Genomic DNA, 15,319 nt, shown 5'->3' with positions numbered 1-15,319 from the left:
ATCAGCTGTGCAGCTCTCACCTTCTATAGGGTCCATAGGTAGCGTGATCAGTCATCTATGTCGGTTTCGAAACATTACGATAGGGCAGCAACAAATGGCAGAATATTGGCAAACAACAGACTTCAGTCTTTGTCGCCTTGTAAACGTGGGCACGTGACCCAGCCACGGCGCGTGTTAAGTCTCTGCAGACCCCCCGAGCGATAGGGGGCGCGCGCGAGTCTCTCGAGGGACGGTTTCACCTCGCTGCCTCTCTTTCCTCTGCAGGTTTACCGGAAGCGAAGGGGCCATATTGGTGCAGAGTTCTGTTTACTGCAGGTTTTGGTGACCAGGCTGCCGCTTTTTTGCAAGCAAGATGCCGCGGATTATGATTAAAGGAGGCGTTTGGCGCAACACCGAGGTAAGGGACGTTCGGAAGAAGCGAGACGCCGTGTGGGGTTTGATTACAACATTCCGCTGTCGTGTGTCGCACCAGGCTGTTTAAGCAGGAGGGCTGGCAGCCTCGTCGGTTGCAGTGCCACATTGCCAGCGGTGTATAAAGTAAAGCGAATGGACCTTTTTGTAGAGCTACCTGATTTAATCAGTTTAAACTGCAGATTTCGTTTGTTCTGCTTGATTTATTGAGCGCTGTACCACCGCAGAGGTTTTCTCAGGGTGTACTTTATTAGGCTGTTTATTTGGCTGCTCTTTTCATTCATGCGCCCGTTTTTCCTGGCGCCTTTTGTTATTTGTTCGTTTTCAAGTTAATTTATTTATTTCTGTGATATTCGGTGCTAGTTTCATTTCGTGATTGTACCCCGTAATTAGCTGCTGTACTCCTGAGCAGTACCTTACTGTATCCGGTGGCACCCCTGGGCACCTGGCTGATATGGCCATTGTTGTGCCTGGACATCTTTGAGCATTGAGTGATATGTCGATTGTGTTAATGTGGCATAAATAACAGATCGCTAACACAAAACAATGTTGCCTTTTCCTTGCTGCCCTCCAGTGAAATATGTGACCAGTTCCTTTAGTGGCAAGATGTTGATGGGTTTTCATGCATGCGTTTCAGATACCCTCCACAACATTTTAATGGCATTCAACCCAGGGCTTTGACCAGGCCAGTCCAGAACTCTCCATTTCTTCTTTGTGAGACATGTGGATTTGCTAGTGTATTTTGGGTCATTATCATTTTGCAAAGTAAAATTATGGTTTGACTTCTACTATTGGACAGATGGCCTCACATTCTTCTCAGTACACTTTGCAGAATTCATAGTTGATTCGATTACTGCAAGCTGCCCAATACTTGAGGCAGCAAAGCAACCCCAGACAAGCCAGACACAATCAGAGACCTGGAGGCCTCAGCCAGCTAGCCACCTCTTCCCTACTGGCCACTCTACAGCTGTGTCAGTACTGGGCCAGCCAATCAAATGAAAAGACTCTTCTACTCAATGACTCCAGTGCTGCTTTATCTGAGATGACTTTTCCAATGGCAAGCAAACATCTTGGTAGTAGAGAAATGGCACTAAGTGCCACATGAGGATACCAAGAAGAGTAACCAAATGGCAGAGGATCAGTTAGAGTTTATAAATATATTTTAGTACTAATGGCTAGCCACAGCCAATTAGCAGCTCTAGTCAGGGTATGCTAAACTGAAGTCGTGATTTAACACTAGAATTACCAAAGCCTATGAAAAAACTCATAAATCTTTCCAACCTTAAATCCCTTTGCACCTCTCCGTCAGCATCTTTTGTCTTTTAATTGTGTTGATAAGCAGCCTGCTATCACTTTCCCCCCACCACCGCACAAAGTTTTCTCAGCTCAGGTCTGTTTACCTGCCTGTCAGTTACTTAGAGCTGTATAGAGTAAATACTATATTGTTATTTGGAACACATGCATTTCATGTGTGTTCCATATCTGCAACAATCTATGTAAACACATCGTTAAAACAGAAACATTTTTCATGTTTTGGTAATAATTGACAAAATGTAGACATGAAGTGTATAATGTGTGAAGCCTGAAGTCCAAATATCAAATAAACACTTTCACAAAAGGTACAAGGGCAGCACGGTGGCGCAGTGGTAGCGCTGCTGCCTCGCAGTAAGGAGACCTGGGTTCACTTCCCGGGTCCTCCCTGCGTGGAGTTTGCATGTTCTCCCCGTGTCTGCGTGGGTTTCCTCCCACAGTCCAAAGACATGCAGGTTAGGTGGATTGGCGATTCTAAATTGTCCCCAGTGTGTCCTTGGTGTGTGGATGTGTGTGTGTGTCTTACGGTGGGTTGGCACCCTGCCTGGGGTTTGTTCCTGCCTGTGTTGGCTGGGATTGACTCCAGCAGACCCCTGTGACAAAGTGTGTTGAAGTTGGAACGTGACATCAGAATCTTTGTTTACTATCAACATGAGACGCCAAGCCGCTTTGGAGATCCAACAGGATCGATGTGAGTGCTTTCCATGTTTGATGAATGGTTCAATGTGGTGAAGCAAATCATCAAACTTAAATGCTGACATACAAATGTGCTCATGGTGGTTTTCTTCATCTATTTCTCGCATGAGCAATACCAGCGTCGCATATTCCCCATTGTAATGACACAATATACTTTAAAGGCCTAGGATACCATCGTCTTCTCTACCATGTACGGAAGCATATTTGAGCCACAGAGGAAAAAAAAATTGGGACACAGTGAAGGAAAAAAAGGTCTGTTTCATAAGTAAAATGGAAAGTTTATTTGGGCATTAAAGTAGAACATTGTAAATGTCATCTTAAAGCCAACCCAGTTAATCGCTGCGTACCTCTGGGGGCTTCCACTTGCGCTGACAGCAGGGGCAGGCAGCGATTGCCACACAGAACACATTCTACTACTTCTTCTTTTGGCTGCTCCCGTTAGGGGTTGCCACAGCGGATCATCTTGTTCCATATCTTTCTGTCCTCGTCTTCTTGCTCTGTCACCCCCATCACCTGCATGTCCTCTCCCACCACATCCATAAACCTCCTCTTAGGCCTTCCTCTTTTCATTTTTCCTGGCAGCTCACCATCCTTTTCCCAATGTACTCGGCATCTCTCCTCTGCACATGTCCAAACCAATTGCAATCTCGCCACTCTGACTTTGTCTCCCATTACATTTATGATATGCCATCTCTCTGCACATTTAGAATCCTTAGATTTACACTTGATATCAGTTTCATGATGAAATGTGTTAACGCAGTGTTTCCCAAACTCAGTCCTGGGGACCTACTGTGGCTGCAGGTTTTTGTTCCAACCAGCCTCTGTTTTAAATTGGATTCCTAGGCTTATTAAGTGAACTGTTATTTCCCAAGTGCTGTGTTTTGAGAACAATATAGAAATTGGAAAACTTAAGATTGGTGAAAAAAAAAATTATTTACAGTGTGGCAAAAAAGTATTTAGTCAGCCACCAATTGTGCAAGTTCTCCCACTTAAAAAGATGAGAGAGGCCTGTAATTTTCATCATAGGTATACCTCAACTATGAGAGACAAAATGAGAAAAAAAAATCCAGAAAATCACATTGTCTGATTTTTGAAGAATTTATTTGCAAATTATGGTGGAAAAAAAGTATTTGGTCAATAACAAAAGTTCAGTTATACCCTTTGTTGGCAATGACAGAGGTCAAACGTTTTCTGTAAGTCTTCACAAGGTTTTCACACACTGTTGCTGGTATTCCTCCATGCAGATCTCCTCTATAGCAGTGATGTTTTACCATACCATACCATACCATTTTTATTTGTTAAGCACTTAAAAACACAGCATTACAACTGACCGAAGCGCTGTACAGTTAAAACAAGCAAGACTAAAAGCAAAATATTAAAAACAAACATTAAGAGAGAATTAAAACAGACACTAAAAAAAACAGGTCAGGGGACCCAATAAAACAGAGAAATAGCAAAAAGCAAGTGGGAATAAGACAGGTTAAGAATTAAAAGCCAATGTGAAGAAGTGCGTTTTTAGGTGTGATTTGAATGTGGTGACTGAAGCGGCCTGCCTAACCACTAAAGGTAAGGAGTTCCAGAGCTTGGGTGCACAGACAGAAAAAGCCCTTTCACCACGAGCTTTAAAATGTGCCTTGGGAACGGTTAGGAGCAGCTGATCTGCGGATCTAAGAACACGAGGGGGATTGTGACGATGGAGCAAGACACTCAAGTAGGCAGGGGCTAGACCATTTAGTGCCTTATAGGTTAAGAGGAGTATCTTAAAATCAATTCTGAAGCTAACCGGCAGCCAGTGTAGGGTTTTTAAAATCGGTGTAATGTGTTGGCTTCTGCTGCTTCCAGTTAAAAGTCTTGCAGCCGCATTTTGAACCAATTGGAGTCTCGAAAGAGTGGCTTTACTAATACCATATAGGCAGGAATTAGAATAGTCGAGCCGGGACGTAATGAATGCATGGATTACTGATTCCAGGAGGTGGTAAGGCAGAATTGGTTTGAGTTTGGCAATTCGCCTGAGATGGAAAAAGCAGGATTTTACTGTGCTGTTGACTTGAGCATCCATTTTCAGGACCATATCCATTTTGATTCCAAGATTGGAAACAGACGAAGTTACTGGAATGGGAAGAAAGTCGAGGTCAAGGGGTAGGGTCTGTTTGCGGTCGGGACTAAAAACAATGACCTCGGTTTTTGAATTTTTTTGGGCTGTCGCTGGACAACACGGACTTTCAACTCCCTCCAAAGATTTTCTATGGGGTTGAGATCTGGAGACTGGCTAGGCCACTCCAGGACCTTGAAATGCTTCTTACGAAGCCACTCCTTCGTTACCCGGGTGGTGTGTTTGGGATCATTGTCATGCTGAAAGACCCAGCCATGTTTCATTTTCAATGCCCTTGCTGATGGAAGGAGGTTTTCACTCAAAATCTGACGATACATGGCCCCATTCATTCTTTCCTTTACACGGATCAGTCATCCTGGTCCCTTTGCAGAAAAACAGCCCCAAAGCATGATGTTTCCACCCCCATACTTTACAGTAGGTATGGTGTTCTTTGGATGCAACTCACGACGAGTAGAGTTTTTACCAAAAAGTTCTATTTTGGTTTTATCTGACCATATGACATTCTCCCAGTCCTCTTCTGGATCATCCAAGTGCTCTCTAGCAAACTTCAGACGGGCCTGCACATGTACTGTCTTAAGCAGGGGGACACGTCTGGCACTGCAGGATTTGAGTCCCTGGCGGCGTAGTGTGTTACTGATGGTAGCCTTTGTTACTTTGGTCCCAGCTCTCTGCAGGTCATTCACTAGGTCCCCCCGTGTGGTTCTCGGATTTTTGCTCACCGTTCTTGTGATCATTTTGACCCCACGGGGTGAGATCTTGCGTGGAGCCCCAGATTGAGGGAGATTATCAGTGGTCTTGCATGTCTTCCATTTTCTAATAATTGCTCCCGCAGTTGATGTCTTCACACCAAGCTGCTTACCTATTGCAGATTCAGTCTTCCCAACCTGGTGCAGGACTACAATTTTGTTTCTGGTGTCCTTTGACAGCTCTTTGGTCTTGGCCATAGTGGAGTTTGGAGTGTGACTGTTTGAGGTTGTGGACAGGTGTCTTTTATATTGATAACGAGTTCAAACACGTGCCATTAATACAGGTAACGAGTGGAGGACAGAGGAGCCTCTTACAGAAGAAGTTACAGGTCTGTGAGAGCCAGAAATCTTGCTTGTTTGTTATTGACCAAATACTTATTGTCCACCATAATTTGCAAATAAATTCTTTAAAAATCAGACAATGTGATTTTCTGGATTTTTTTTTTCTCATTTTGTCTCTCATAGTTGAGGTATACCTATGATGAAAATTACAGGCCTCTCATCTTTTTAAGTGGGAGAGCTTGCACAATTGGTGGCTGACTAAATACTTTTTTGCCCCACTGTATATATATAATATATATAAAACAGCCACAGGGGATGCACAAACCAGTGTGTTTCTTTGTGCCAGTCCCAAGCCCGGATAAATGGGGAGGGTTATGTCAGGAAGGGCATCCGGTGTAAAGTTTTGCCAAATCAATATGCGGACAACAATACAAATTTCCATACCAGATCGGTCAAGCCCTGGGTTAACAACGACCGCCACCAGTACTGTTAGCCAACAGGGTGCTGCCGGAAATTGGGCTACTGTTGGCCATAGAAGAAGAGGGGTGAGACATGTCCGGAGGCAGGAGGAGAGGAGGAAGGTAAAGAGAGTGGAACTGAGGGTAGGAACTTTGAATGTTGGCAGTATGACTGATAAGGGGATAGAGTTAGCAGATATGATAGAGAGAAGGAAGGTTGATATACTGTGCATGCAAGAGACTAACTGGAAGGGGAGTAAGGCCAGGTGGATTCAAATTGTTCTATCATGGTGTGGATGGGAGGAGAAATGGGATCGGGGTTATTCTGAAGGAACAATATGGTATGTCAAGAGTGTTCTGGAAGTGAAAAGAGTGTCCGACAGAGAAATGATTATGAAGCTGGAAACTGGAGGTGTGATGATGAATGTTGTTAGTACATATGCACCGCAAGTTGGGAGTTCAAAGGGTGAGAAAGATGATTTTTGGAGTGAGTTGGATGAAGTGATGAACAGTGTACCCAAGGGACAGAAAGTGGTGATTGGAACGGATTTCAGTGGACATGTTGGTGAAGGGAACAGTGGAGACGAGGAAGTGATGGGTAGGTATGGTGTCAAGGAGAAGAATGAAGAAGGTCAGATGATAGTGGATTTTGCCAAAAGGATGGACATGGCTATGGTGAATACGTATTTTAAGAAGAAGGAGGAACATAGGGTTATGTACAAGAGTGGAGGAAGATGCACACAAGCAGATTACATCCTGTGCAGAAGAGTTGAAGACTGCAAAGTGGTGGCAGGGGAAAGTGTAGTTAAGCAGCATAGGATTGTGGTCTGTAGGATGACGTTGGAGATCAAGAAGAGGAAGAGAGTGAGGGCAGAGCCAAGGATCAAATGGAAGAAGTTGAAAAAGGAAGACTGCAAGATTGAATTTAGGGAGGCGGTGAGACTGGCACTGGCACTGGGTGGCAGTGAAGAATTACCAGACAGCTGGGAAACTACAGCAGATGTAAGTAAAGGTGACAGCAAGAAGGGTGCTTGGCGTGACATCTGGAAAGAGGAAGGAGGAAAAGGAAGCCTGGTGGTGGAATGAGGAAATATAAGAGTATACTGTGGAAGATAATGGCGAAGAAGAAGTGGGATAGTCGGAGAGATGCAGAAAGTAGACAAGAGTGCAAGGTGAAGAGAGAGGTGGCAAAGGCTAAAGAAAAGGCGTATGATGAGTTGTATGGGAGGTTGGACACTAAGGAGGGAGAAAAGGACCAGTGGGTTACAGAGAGGGACCGAGCTGGGAAAGATGTGCAACAGGTTAGGGTGATAAAGGATAAAGATGGAAACATACTCACAAGTGAGGAGAGTGTGTTGAGCAGATAGAAAGAGTACTTGGAGAGGCTGATGAATGAAGAGAAAGAGAAGACATTGGATGATGTGGAGATAGTGAATCAGGAAGTGCAACGGATTAGCAAGGAGGAAGTAAGGACAGCTATGAAGAGGATGAAGAATGTAAAGGCTGTTGGTCCAAATGACATAACTATGGAAGCATGGAGGTGTTTAGGAGAGATGGCAGTGGAGTTTTTAACCAGATTGTTTAATTGAATCTTGGAAAGTGAGAGGATGCCTGAGGAGTGAAGAAGCGTACTGGTGCTGATATTTAAGAATAAGGGGGATGTGCAGGAATAAAATTAATGAGCCACAGCATGAAGTTATGGGAAAGCTCAGTTAAGAAGTGAGGTGATGACTACTGAGATGCGATGTTTGCTCTGATGGTGTTGATGGAAAAGTATGGAGAAGGCCAGAAGGAGTTGCATTGCGTCTTTGTGGACCTGGAGAAAGCATATGACAGGATTAGAAATGAGGACATTAGAGGGTCAGCTCAAGTTGGACGGTTGGGAGACAAAGTCAAAGAAGCGAGATTGCGTTGGTTTGGACATGTGCAGAGGAGAGATGCTGGGTATATTGGGAGAAGGATGCTAAGGATAGAGCTGCCAGGAAAGAGGAAAAGATGAAGGCCTAAGAGAAGGTTTATGGATGTGGTGAGAGAGGACATGCAGGTGATGGGTGTAACAGTACAAGATGCAGAGGACGAAAAGATATGGAAGAAGATGATCTGCTGTGGCAAACCCTAACGGGAGCAGCCGAAAGAAGATATACATTAAAATGTACCAAGCAGTTACATGGAAGTAATGTATTTTGTTGTTTTTAATAATATTTACATATTGATTTTCATTCTAATTGTTTCATTAATCCATTATTTACTAATTAGTGGGTCTGATGCTAAAGCAGTTGCAGCCTTTCTGTGTCGTTTGCCCAGGTGTCTGCTCTGCTTGTTTTTTAATTGTCATTATTAAGATACAACAAAAGGGAAAAACTCCACAGAGAAAGGGCAAAATAAAATGAAATCAACAAAAGAGAGTTAAGCATTTAAATCTAGAGCAAAAGCAGAAATATTTCTAAATGTCATATAAATGTGAAAATCACACTGCAGTGCTTTTCTGAATGTAGGATAAGAGGAAAAAAATTACCAGCTATTTAAATGAGATCAGTGTTACCAGGTGTTGTCACTGATTATGAAACTGGTTGGTACAAAACGTTGCAGCCACTGGGGGTCCCCAGGACCGAGTTTGGGAAACACTGTGTTAAAGCATGTCAGTTACATTTAACAGGTACATCATTAACTTCATTTAAATAATGGATACTTTGGGGGGCGGCACAGTAGCGGAGCAGAAATGTTGCTGCATCGCAGTATGGAGACATGTCCCTGCTGTTACCTACCTGGTGTTTGCATGTTTTCCTGGTGGTTTTCCACAGTGTGCTCCAATTTCCTTTCAAAGACATGCAGGTTTGGGGATTTGGTGATGCTAAAATGACTCTAGTGTATGTGTGCTTGTGTTCATGTTGCGCTGAGCTGATACCCCGTCCAGTGATGGTTTGTGCCTCCTGCCCAATGTTTGCAGTAATGGGCTCGTCCCTGTGTTGGTGGATGTAATTATTAAACAACCATCCTTTTCAGAAATGTTTGGCCAGGTGTCCTGGGAATTTAATATATGCTTCAAGCAATTCACAGCACAGCAAAGCTGAACGTTTTCTCACCGTGATGATATCTCGCACTGCCACCTGGTGGAATCCTCCAGATTTACATGAAGTTTGTGTGCAAGTATAAACAGTACATTGCGTTACGTAGAGTTCACAGGCACATGCGTCACATGACGTATTAATGTGCACTCTGTTTTGTGAGTAATCTATATATATATAATTCACTAAGTCCATGGCAAGCAAGATGCACGCAAGACCGAGCCCCGCCTCCAACAATTCACTAAGTAGCCGACCATGGCACACGCACTACAGAGCCAACAATTTGCGTGAGAGTCGAAAGCATTTGCCAAGAATGTTTTCATTAATCAAGAACGAAAGTCGGAGGTTCAAAGAAGATCACATACTGTCGTAGTTCCGACCATAAATGATGCAGACTGGTGATCCCACTGGCATGCCTCCGCATAAAGTCAAACTTAAAATTGGTTCAGTCGTCATGCTTCTCAGAAACTTCATGCCAGCAAGAAGTCTCTGTAAAGGCACTAGACGGACTGTTCTCAGCATTCACCGGAATGTACTGGAGTGTAAAACAATCGCAGCTGCTACGTCACAAACTGTCCTTATTCCCTGGATATCCCTGACCCCATCAGATTCAAATTTGCCTTTTACTTTTACACGCAATTTCCTGTTAGATTGGCCTTTGCAATGACAATTAATAAGACACAGGGACAAACTTTCAAAACAATATACCTGTATCTACCAAAACCAGTTTTCAGTCACGGACAATTGTATGTTGCTATCTCCAGAGTTCCATCTTTTCATTCACTTACAGCACACAGGCGTGCGAGAGACACGCACACACACACACACAGGCGCGAGAGAGAGAATCCCTGACCCCATCAGATTCAAATTTGCCTTTTACGTTTACACGCAGACAATCTCCTGTTAGATTGGCCTTTGCAATGACAATTAATAAGGCACAGGGACACACTTTCAAAACGATATGCCTGTATCTGCCAAACTCAGTTTTCAGTCACGGACAATTGTATGTTGCTCTCTCCAGAGTTCCATCTTTTCATTCACTCACAGTCGTATCCTCAAACCCACCCCATTTGGACAACTGTGTCTTTCAGGAAGTGTTCACCCATCAGTACATAATTATGCGGTGTATGCTACGCCGCGGGTTGGCTAGTAGTAAGTTATTCTAAAGAAGAAGCTGTTAAACCAGACCTATTCACTCTGAGTAAACCAGAATGAAAAGGTGTTACACATACAGCTGGTATGGTGCATTGACCTACAAAAGCAAGTCATGCATTAAAATCGTAAAAAGTGTCCTGCATCGTCCAAGTTGAAAAACTGCCAGTCTCAGTTGTGCCCCTGTACTTTTATAACTAATAAAATTTCTACAAAAAGTGATTCTTGCAGCTTTTTCTTAAAGTTTCTTTCAGAAAATCTTTGTAAATAACAACAACAACAACATTTATTTATATAGCACATTTTCATACAAAAAGTAGCTCAAAGTGCTTTACATAATGAAGAAAAGAAAAATAAAAGACAAAATAAGAAATTAAAATAAGGCAACTAGTTAACATAGAAAGGAGTAAGGTCTGATGGCCAGGGTGGACAGAAAAAACAAAAAAAAACTCCAGAAAGCTGGAGAAAAAAATAAAATCTGTAGGGGTTCCAGGCCACGAGACCGCCTAGTCCCCTCTGGGCATTCTACCTAACATAAATGAAATAGTCCTCTTTTAGTTAAGGTTCTCATGGAGCCACTTGATGCTGATGGTCATGCAGACTTCTGGCTTTTAATCCATCCATCATTTTTGGAACATCATGGTACTTAGCCATCAAAAGGACACCTGAAGCGGAAACATAAGAGAGAGTAGGGATTAGTACATATTTTAGAGCCACCATGAATAGTTATTATAATGAACTGGATATACAGAGTATCAGGATTAAATTACAGTGAAGTTATGAGAAGGCCATGTTACAGTAATGTGTTTTCAGCAGTTTTTTTAAAGTGCTCCACTGTATCAGCCTGGCGAATTCCTACTGGCAGGCTATTCCAGATTTTAGGTGCCTAACAGCAGAAGGCCTCCTCACCACTTCTTTTAAGTTTTGCTCTTGGAATTCTAAGGAGACACTCAGTCGAGGATCTGAGGTTGCGATTTGGAATATAAGACATCAGACATTCTGATATATAGGATGGGGCGAGATTATTTAAAGCTTTATAAACCATAAGCAAAATTTTAAAGTCAATCCTGAATGACACAGGTAACCAGTGTAGTGACATCAAAACTGGAGAGATGTGCTCGGATTTTCTTTTCCTGGTAAGGATTCTAGCAGGTGCATTCTGCACTAGTTGCAAACGATTTATAAATAATACGCTATAGTGGTTGTTCGTTTGTTTGTCAAGGATTTTAAATCACCTGTAGCTCGGAAACCTTTTGAACTATTGACCTGAAATTTGGTACACATACTTCATGAGTTCTGCAATACGCTTTCGGGGTGATGATTGACCTCCAAGGTTATTCCTGTTTTGATTTTATTTTATTGTAGAACTAGTCATTTAGCCCGTTACAATAACAGGTGCTAGAACAGTAGTGCATAAACATTAGTAGGTACAGTCTATATTAAATGGCAAGGGACTTTGACCTCATTGTTTTTCTTGGTCGTATTTTTCTTTCTTTCAGCCTTTCTTTTGTTGATGTTTACTTGCTGAGCTGACCGTTCTTTGTGGGCTGCCGCCGTGTATTGTGTGTCTTTAATTTTCCATCCATCCATCCATTTTCCAACCCGCTGAATCCGAACACAGGGTCACGGGGTCTGTAATTTTCTGTGACAGTAATACTGTCTTGTACGTCCGCTGGTTTGTACGTCCGTAATATACCTTTAATTTTCTCTGGTGGTAATACAGGCGTGCGCGTCGGTAATATGCCTTTAATCTCCTCTGACAGTAATACTGGCTTGCATGTGGCTGTAATATGCGTCACTGTATTGTGTACCTTTAATTTCCTCTCGCAGTAATACTGGTTTGTATTTCCATAAAACGCCTCTAACTTTCTCTGACAGTAATATGGCGCATCGCACCATGCCCCGCGCATGCGCACTTCACCAGAAGACACCCACACACGGACACCTGGACGCACAAAGGGATTTTATTAAAGATAGAGATGCACCGATACCACTTTTTTGGAAAACGAGTACAAGTACGAATACTTGCATTTCAGTACTCGCCGATACCGAGTACTTAATAAAAACATGATTTAAATTTACAGGTAACAGCTTTAGTTATATAATTTAACAAAAAAAACAAGGGACTAGTTTGGAGTTAAGAACATTTATTTAAAATGAAAAGCATGTTGTATGCAACATATTACAGAATAAATAATTATAAAAAAAATTTAAACAGTGACAGTGCAACTCAAGTATTTTTTTCAGTTTGTTGTAAACTCTGCCGCTTTGGACAACACAAGGGGCATTAATAAACATCTTTGCTATTTAGTGCACAATATTTGAATAAACTAACAACATCCACCAGCATAGAACTGTGGCAGTCAGCGCAACTGAGGTAGGTATTAACATCAAGTCTAAGACGACTCACTTAATGGAGCCTATTTAGAAAAAGTGAGTGGCAGGTTTTTTTTTTTTAAGAAAAGTAGCTTTTCTGCATTATCAACAGTCAGCCTGTTTCTGTTTTCATCTATAATGTGTGACACTGAGCTAAAAAGCCTTTCACTTTCCACACTACTACATGGGGCTGAGAGGTATTTCTGGGCCATTTTAGCCAAAGTGGGGAACCTGATTTTGTTGACACCCCAGTACTTCAGAGGACTGTCTTCACGAGGGCTTGGGGCCTCTCCGAGGTATGTGTCGAGCTCAATGGCAGCACCTGCTGCCAGCGGCTGTGCTGCCTGGGGCTGCTCCTTAGCGATTTCTTCAAATACAGTGTCCAAACTGCTGCTAGTGCTGGCCTGGGCCTTGAGGAACAGTTTAGCAAAAGGTTCTGCAGCTTCTGCCCGACTCCCCTCTGCCTCAGCTCTGGACATCATCTGCAGCTCCTGCTTCAGGTGCAGCTTGACCTCCGGAGTAGTGTTGTTGGAGAAGAAGCGATCTTTATACCTGAACAAAATTCATGAATGTATTAATATGTGGAAAAATAGGACTGATTTTAGTTTCCCCTAAACCACTGTCACAAATGCCAGCCATTTGGCTTTCTGGTAGTAATAAGGGAAATATATTTCATATTATATATATTACATACATTTGTATTTGTGTATTTTAGTTACAAAAATATAATATTTCAGATGGAAATTAATCTTACATTTAGTACTGTAGTTTATCATTGAATACCTATAGCACACAGACTTTACCTTGGGTCAAGTATGGTGGAGATGAAGTACAGTGGGTTGGTCTCGACGTCACTGAAGTGCTTCTTGACAGCTGCCAGTAAGGTTGCTTTCATTGTCTTGACGCCGTGGTCCTCATCTGTTTCTCTGTTTAGAAGTCTCACTAGCACAGTCACAGCTGGGATGACATCAGAGGCTAGTGCGTCGTAGCTGCTCACTTTTTTAGTTAGTTCCTCAAAGGGGGCGAGGATGGCAACAGTCTTCTCCATAAGAGCCCATTGGTGAGCGGTGAGATAGTCAGGGACTGGGAGTTCATGCTCGGACACATACACCCCCAGCACTCGCTTTTGCTCAATGAGGGACTGGAGCATGTAATACGTGCTGTTCCAGAGCGTCTGTACGTCCTGCTGCAGTCTCTTTATTGGCTGGTTGAGCTGTCCCTGAATGTCCTCGAGGCGGGAGTAGGCTAAGGCGGAATGTTTAAAATGCCCAACTATATTCCGCCCCACTGCTATAGCATCAGCTATGCTCCTCTGTGCTAATAAGCCCTCGTGAACAGCCAGTTGGAGCGTGTGCGCGACACACGGCAGACTTGGGAGCCCTGCGTCATTCATGGCTTTAATCATGTTTTTGGCATTGTCACGAAGCACAACATGTACTGATGTTTTAGGTATACCCCATGTCTGGAGCATTTCCTCAAACACATACGCTATAGCCTGGCTGGTGTGCGAGCCGCGGAATTGTTTCGCATGTAATATGGCTCGTTGCGGCGTGAAACTCTCGTCTATCCACTGGGAGGTTAGGCTAATTAGCGACACGGGGCTAACACTGCTTGTCCAAATATCCGTGGTGAAACTAAACGCAGAGGAGGCTTGCAGTAGGCTGTGGATATGTTTTTTCGTGTAGTCGTGTAGTTTAGGCAGCTCCGTGTCAGTCATGTAGCGGCGACTTGGGACATCATATCTGGGCTCCAGAACATGGAGGAGACGCAGGAATCCCACATTTTCTACCTCCGAGAGTGGCTGGTCACTCAATGCAATGTACTCGATAATTGCCTGTGTTATTTTCACAGCACGAGGGTTGACTCTGGACATTTTCTCTCGTCTTGCAAGAGTTTGCTGCAGCGTGGGTTGTGTTGGTTTAGAAGCATGGGTAAACTCTTTGTACTCGTTGTCGTGTTGGGATTTTAGGTGCTTGATTAAATTACTTGTATTAAATGCGCTACCTTTTGAGCCTCCTCTGGACAATTTCGCTGAGCACAATTTGCAGTCCGCCTTTGTTTTGTCGTCTTCATTCACTTTGAAATAGTTCCACACGGCTGACATGTCTCGCCTCGCCTTCTCCCCGCTCTGAGCTGCAGCCGGGGCCTGGGGGCGGGCACTCGGCGCCTGTGATTAACCCCTTACACGCCGCTCAAACATAGACATTTCTCAGACCGTGGTATCGGTCCCCGGTATCGGGGGACTTTTAACGAGTACGAGTACTTTAGAAAATGTGGTATCGAGGCCGGTATCGGTATCGGTGCATCCCTAATTAAAGAGGATGAACTCTCGGCAGCGGGGCAACCATGCATGCGCCATTCTCATCTCCTCTACCTCTTCATATCTTAAATCATTCTCGAGGCAGATTGAAGACTTGAGTGCCGGCTTAAGTGAAACATTTAAGAAAACGTACTAAGTAATTGCAAGTCAAACACGGACTTAATCAGTTTTAATGGGAAAAGATGCTGACGAAAGAAGAGAAGAAGCGGGCTGCTAGGGTGGAGAAAAGAAGAGCTGCTCTGGAAGAAGCAAGCGCATCAACCTCTGAGCAAATTAATGCTAAACGTAAAGAGAAAGAGGAGGAAGGCTAGGAATGATCAAGTCAAGCATATTCATTGCACATTACCGTGTAGGGCGCCATTAATGGTCATTTTATATTACAAAATATG

At 43.3% G+C, this 15,319-nt stretch overlaps 1 protein-coding gene across 1 annotated transcript in view; it reads left to right on the top strand.

The window, feature by feature from the left end:
• The first annotated feature begins 245 nt into the window (after nucleotides 1–245).
• Nucleotides 246–15,319, top strand: part of cdc5l (CDC5 cell division cycle 5-like (S. pombe)) — a 98,209-nt gene continuing 83,135 nt past the window's right edge. The window contains exon 1 of the mRNA XM_051924413.1: nucleotides 246–397. Coding sequence (XP_051780373.1) covers nucleotides 353–397 — 45 coding nt within the window. The 5' untranslated portion in view covers nucleotides 246–352. The remainder of the gene's footprint in view (nucleotides 398–15,319) is intronic.

This window comes from Erpetoichthys calabaricus, chromosome 3, assembly GCF_900747795.2.
Source record: "Erpetoichthys calabaricus chromosome 3, fErpCal1.3, whole genome shotgun sequence".
NCBI lineage: Eukaryota > Metazoa > Chordata > Cladistia > Polypteriformes > Polypteridae > Erpetoichthys > Erpetoichthys calabaricus.
Note: the sequence above shows the minus strand (reverse complement) of the source record. Positions and strands in the feature narration are given on the sequence as shown.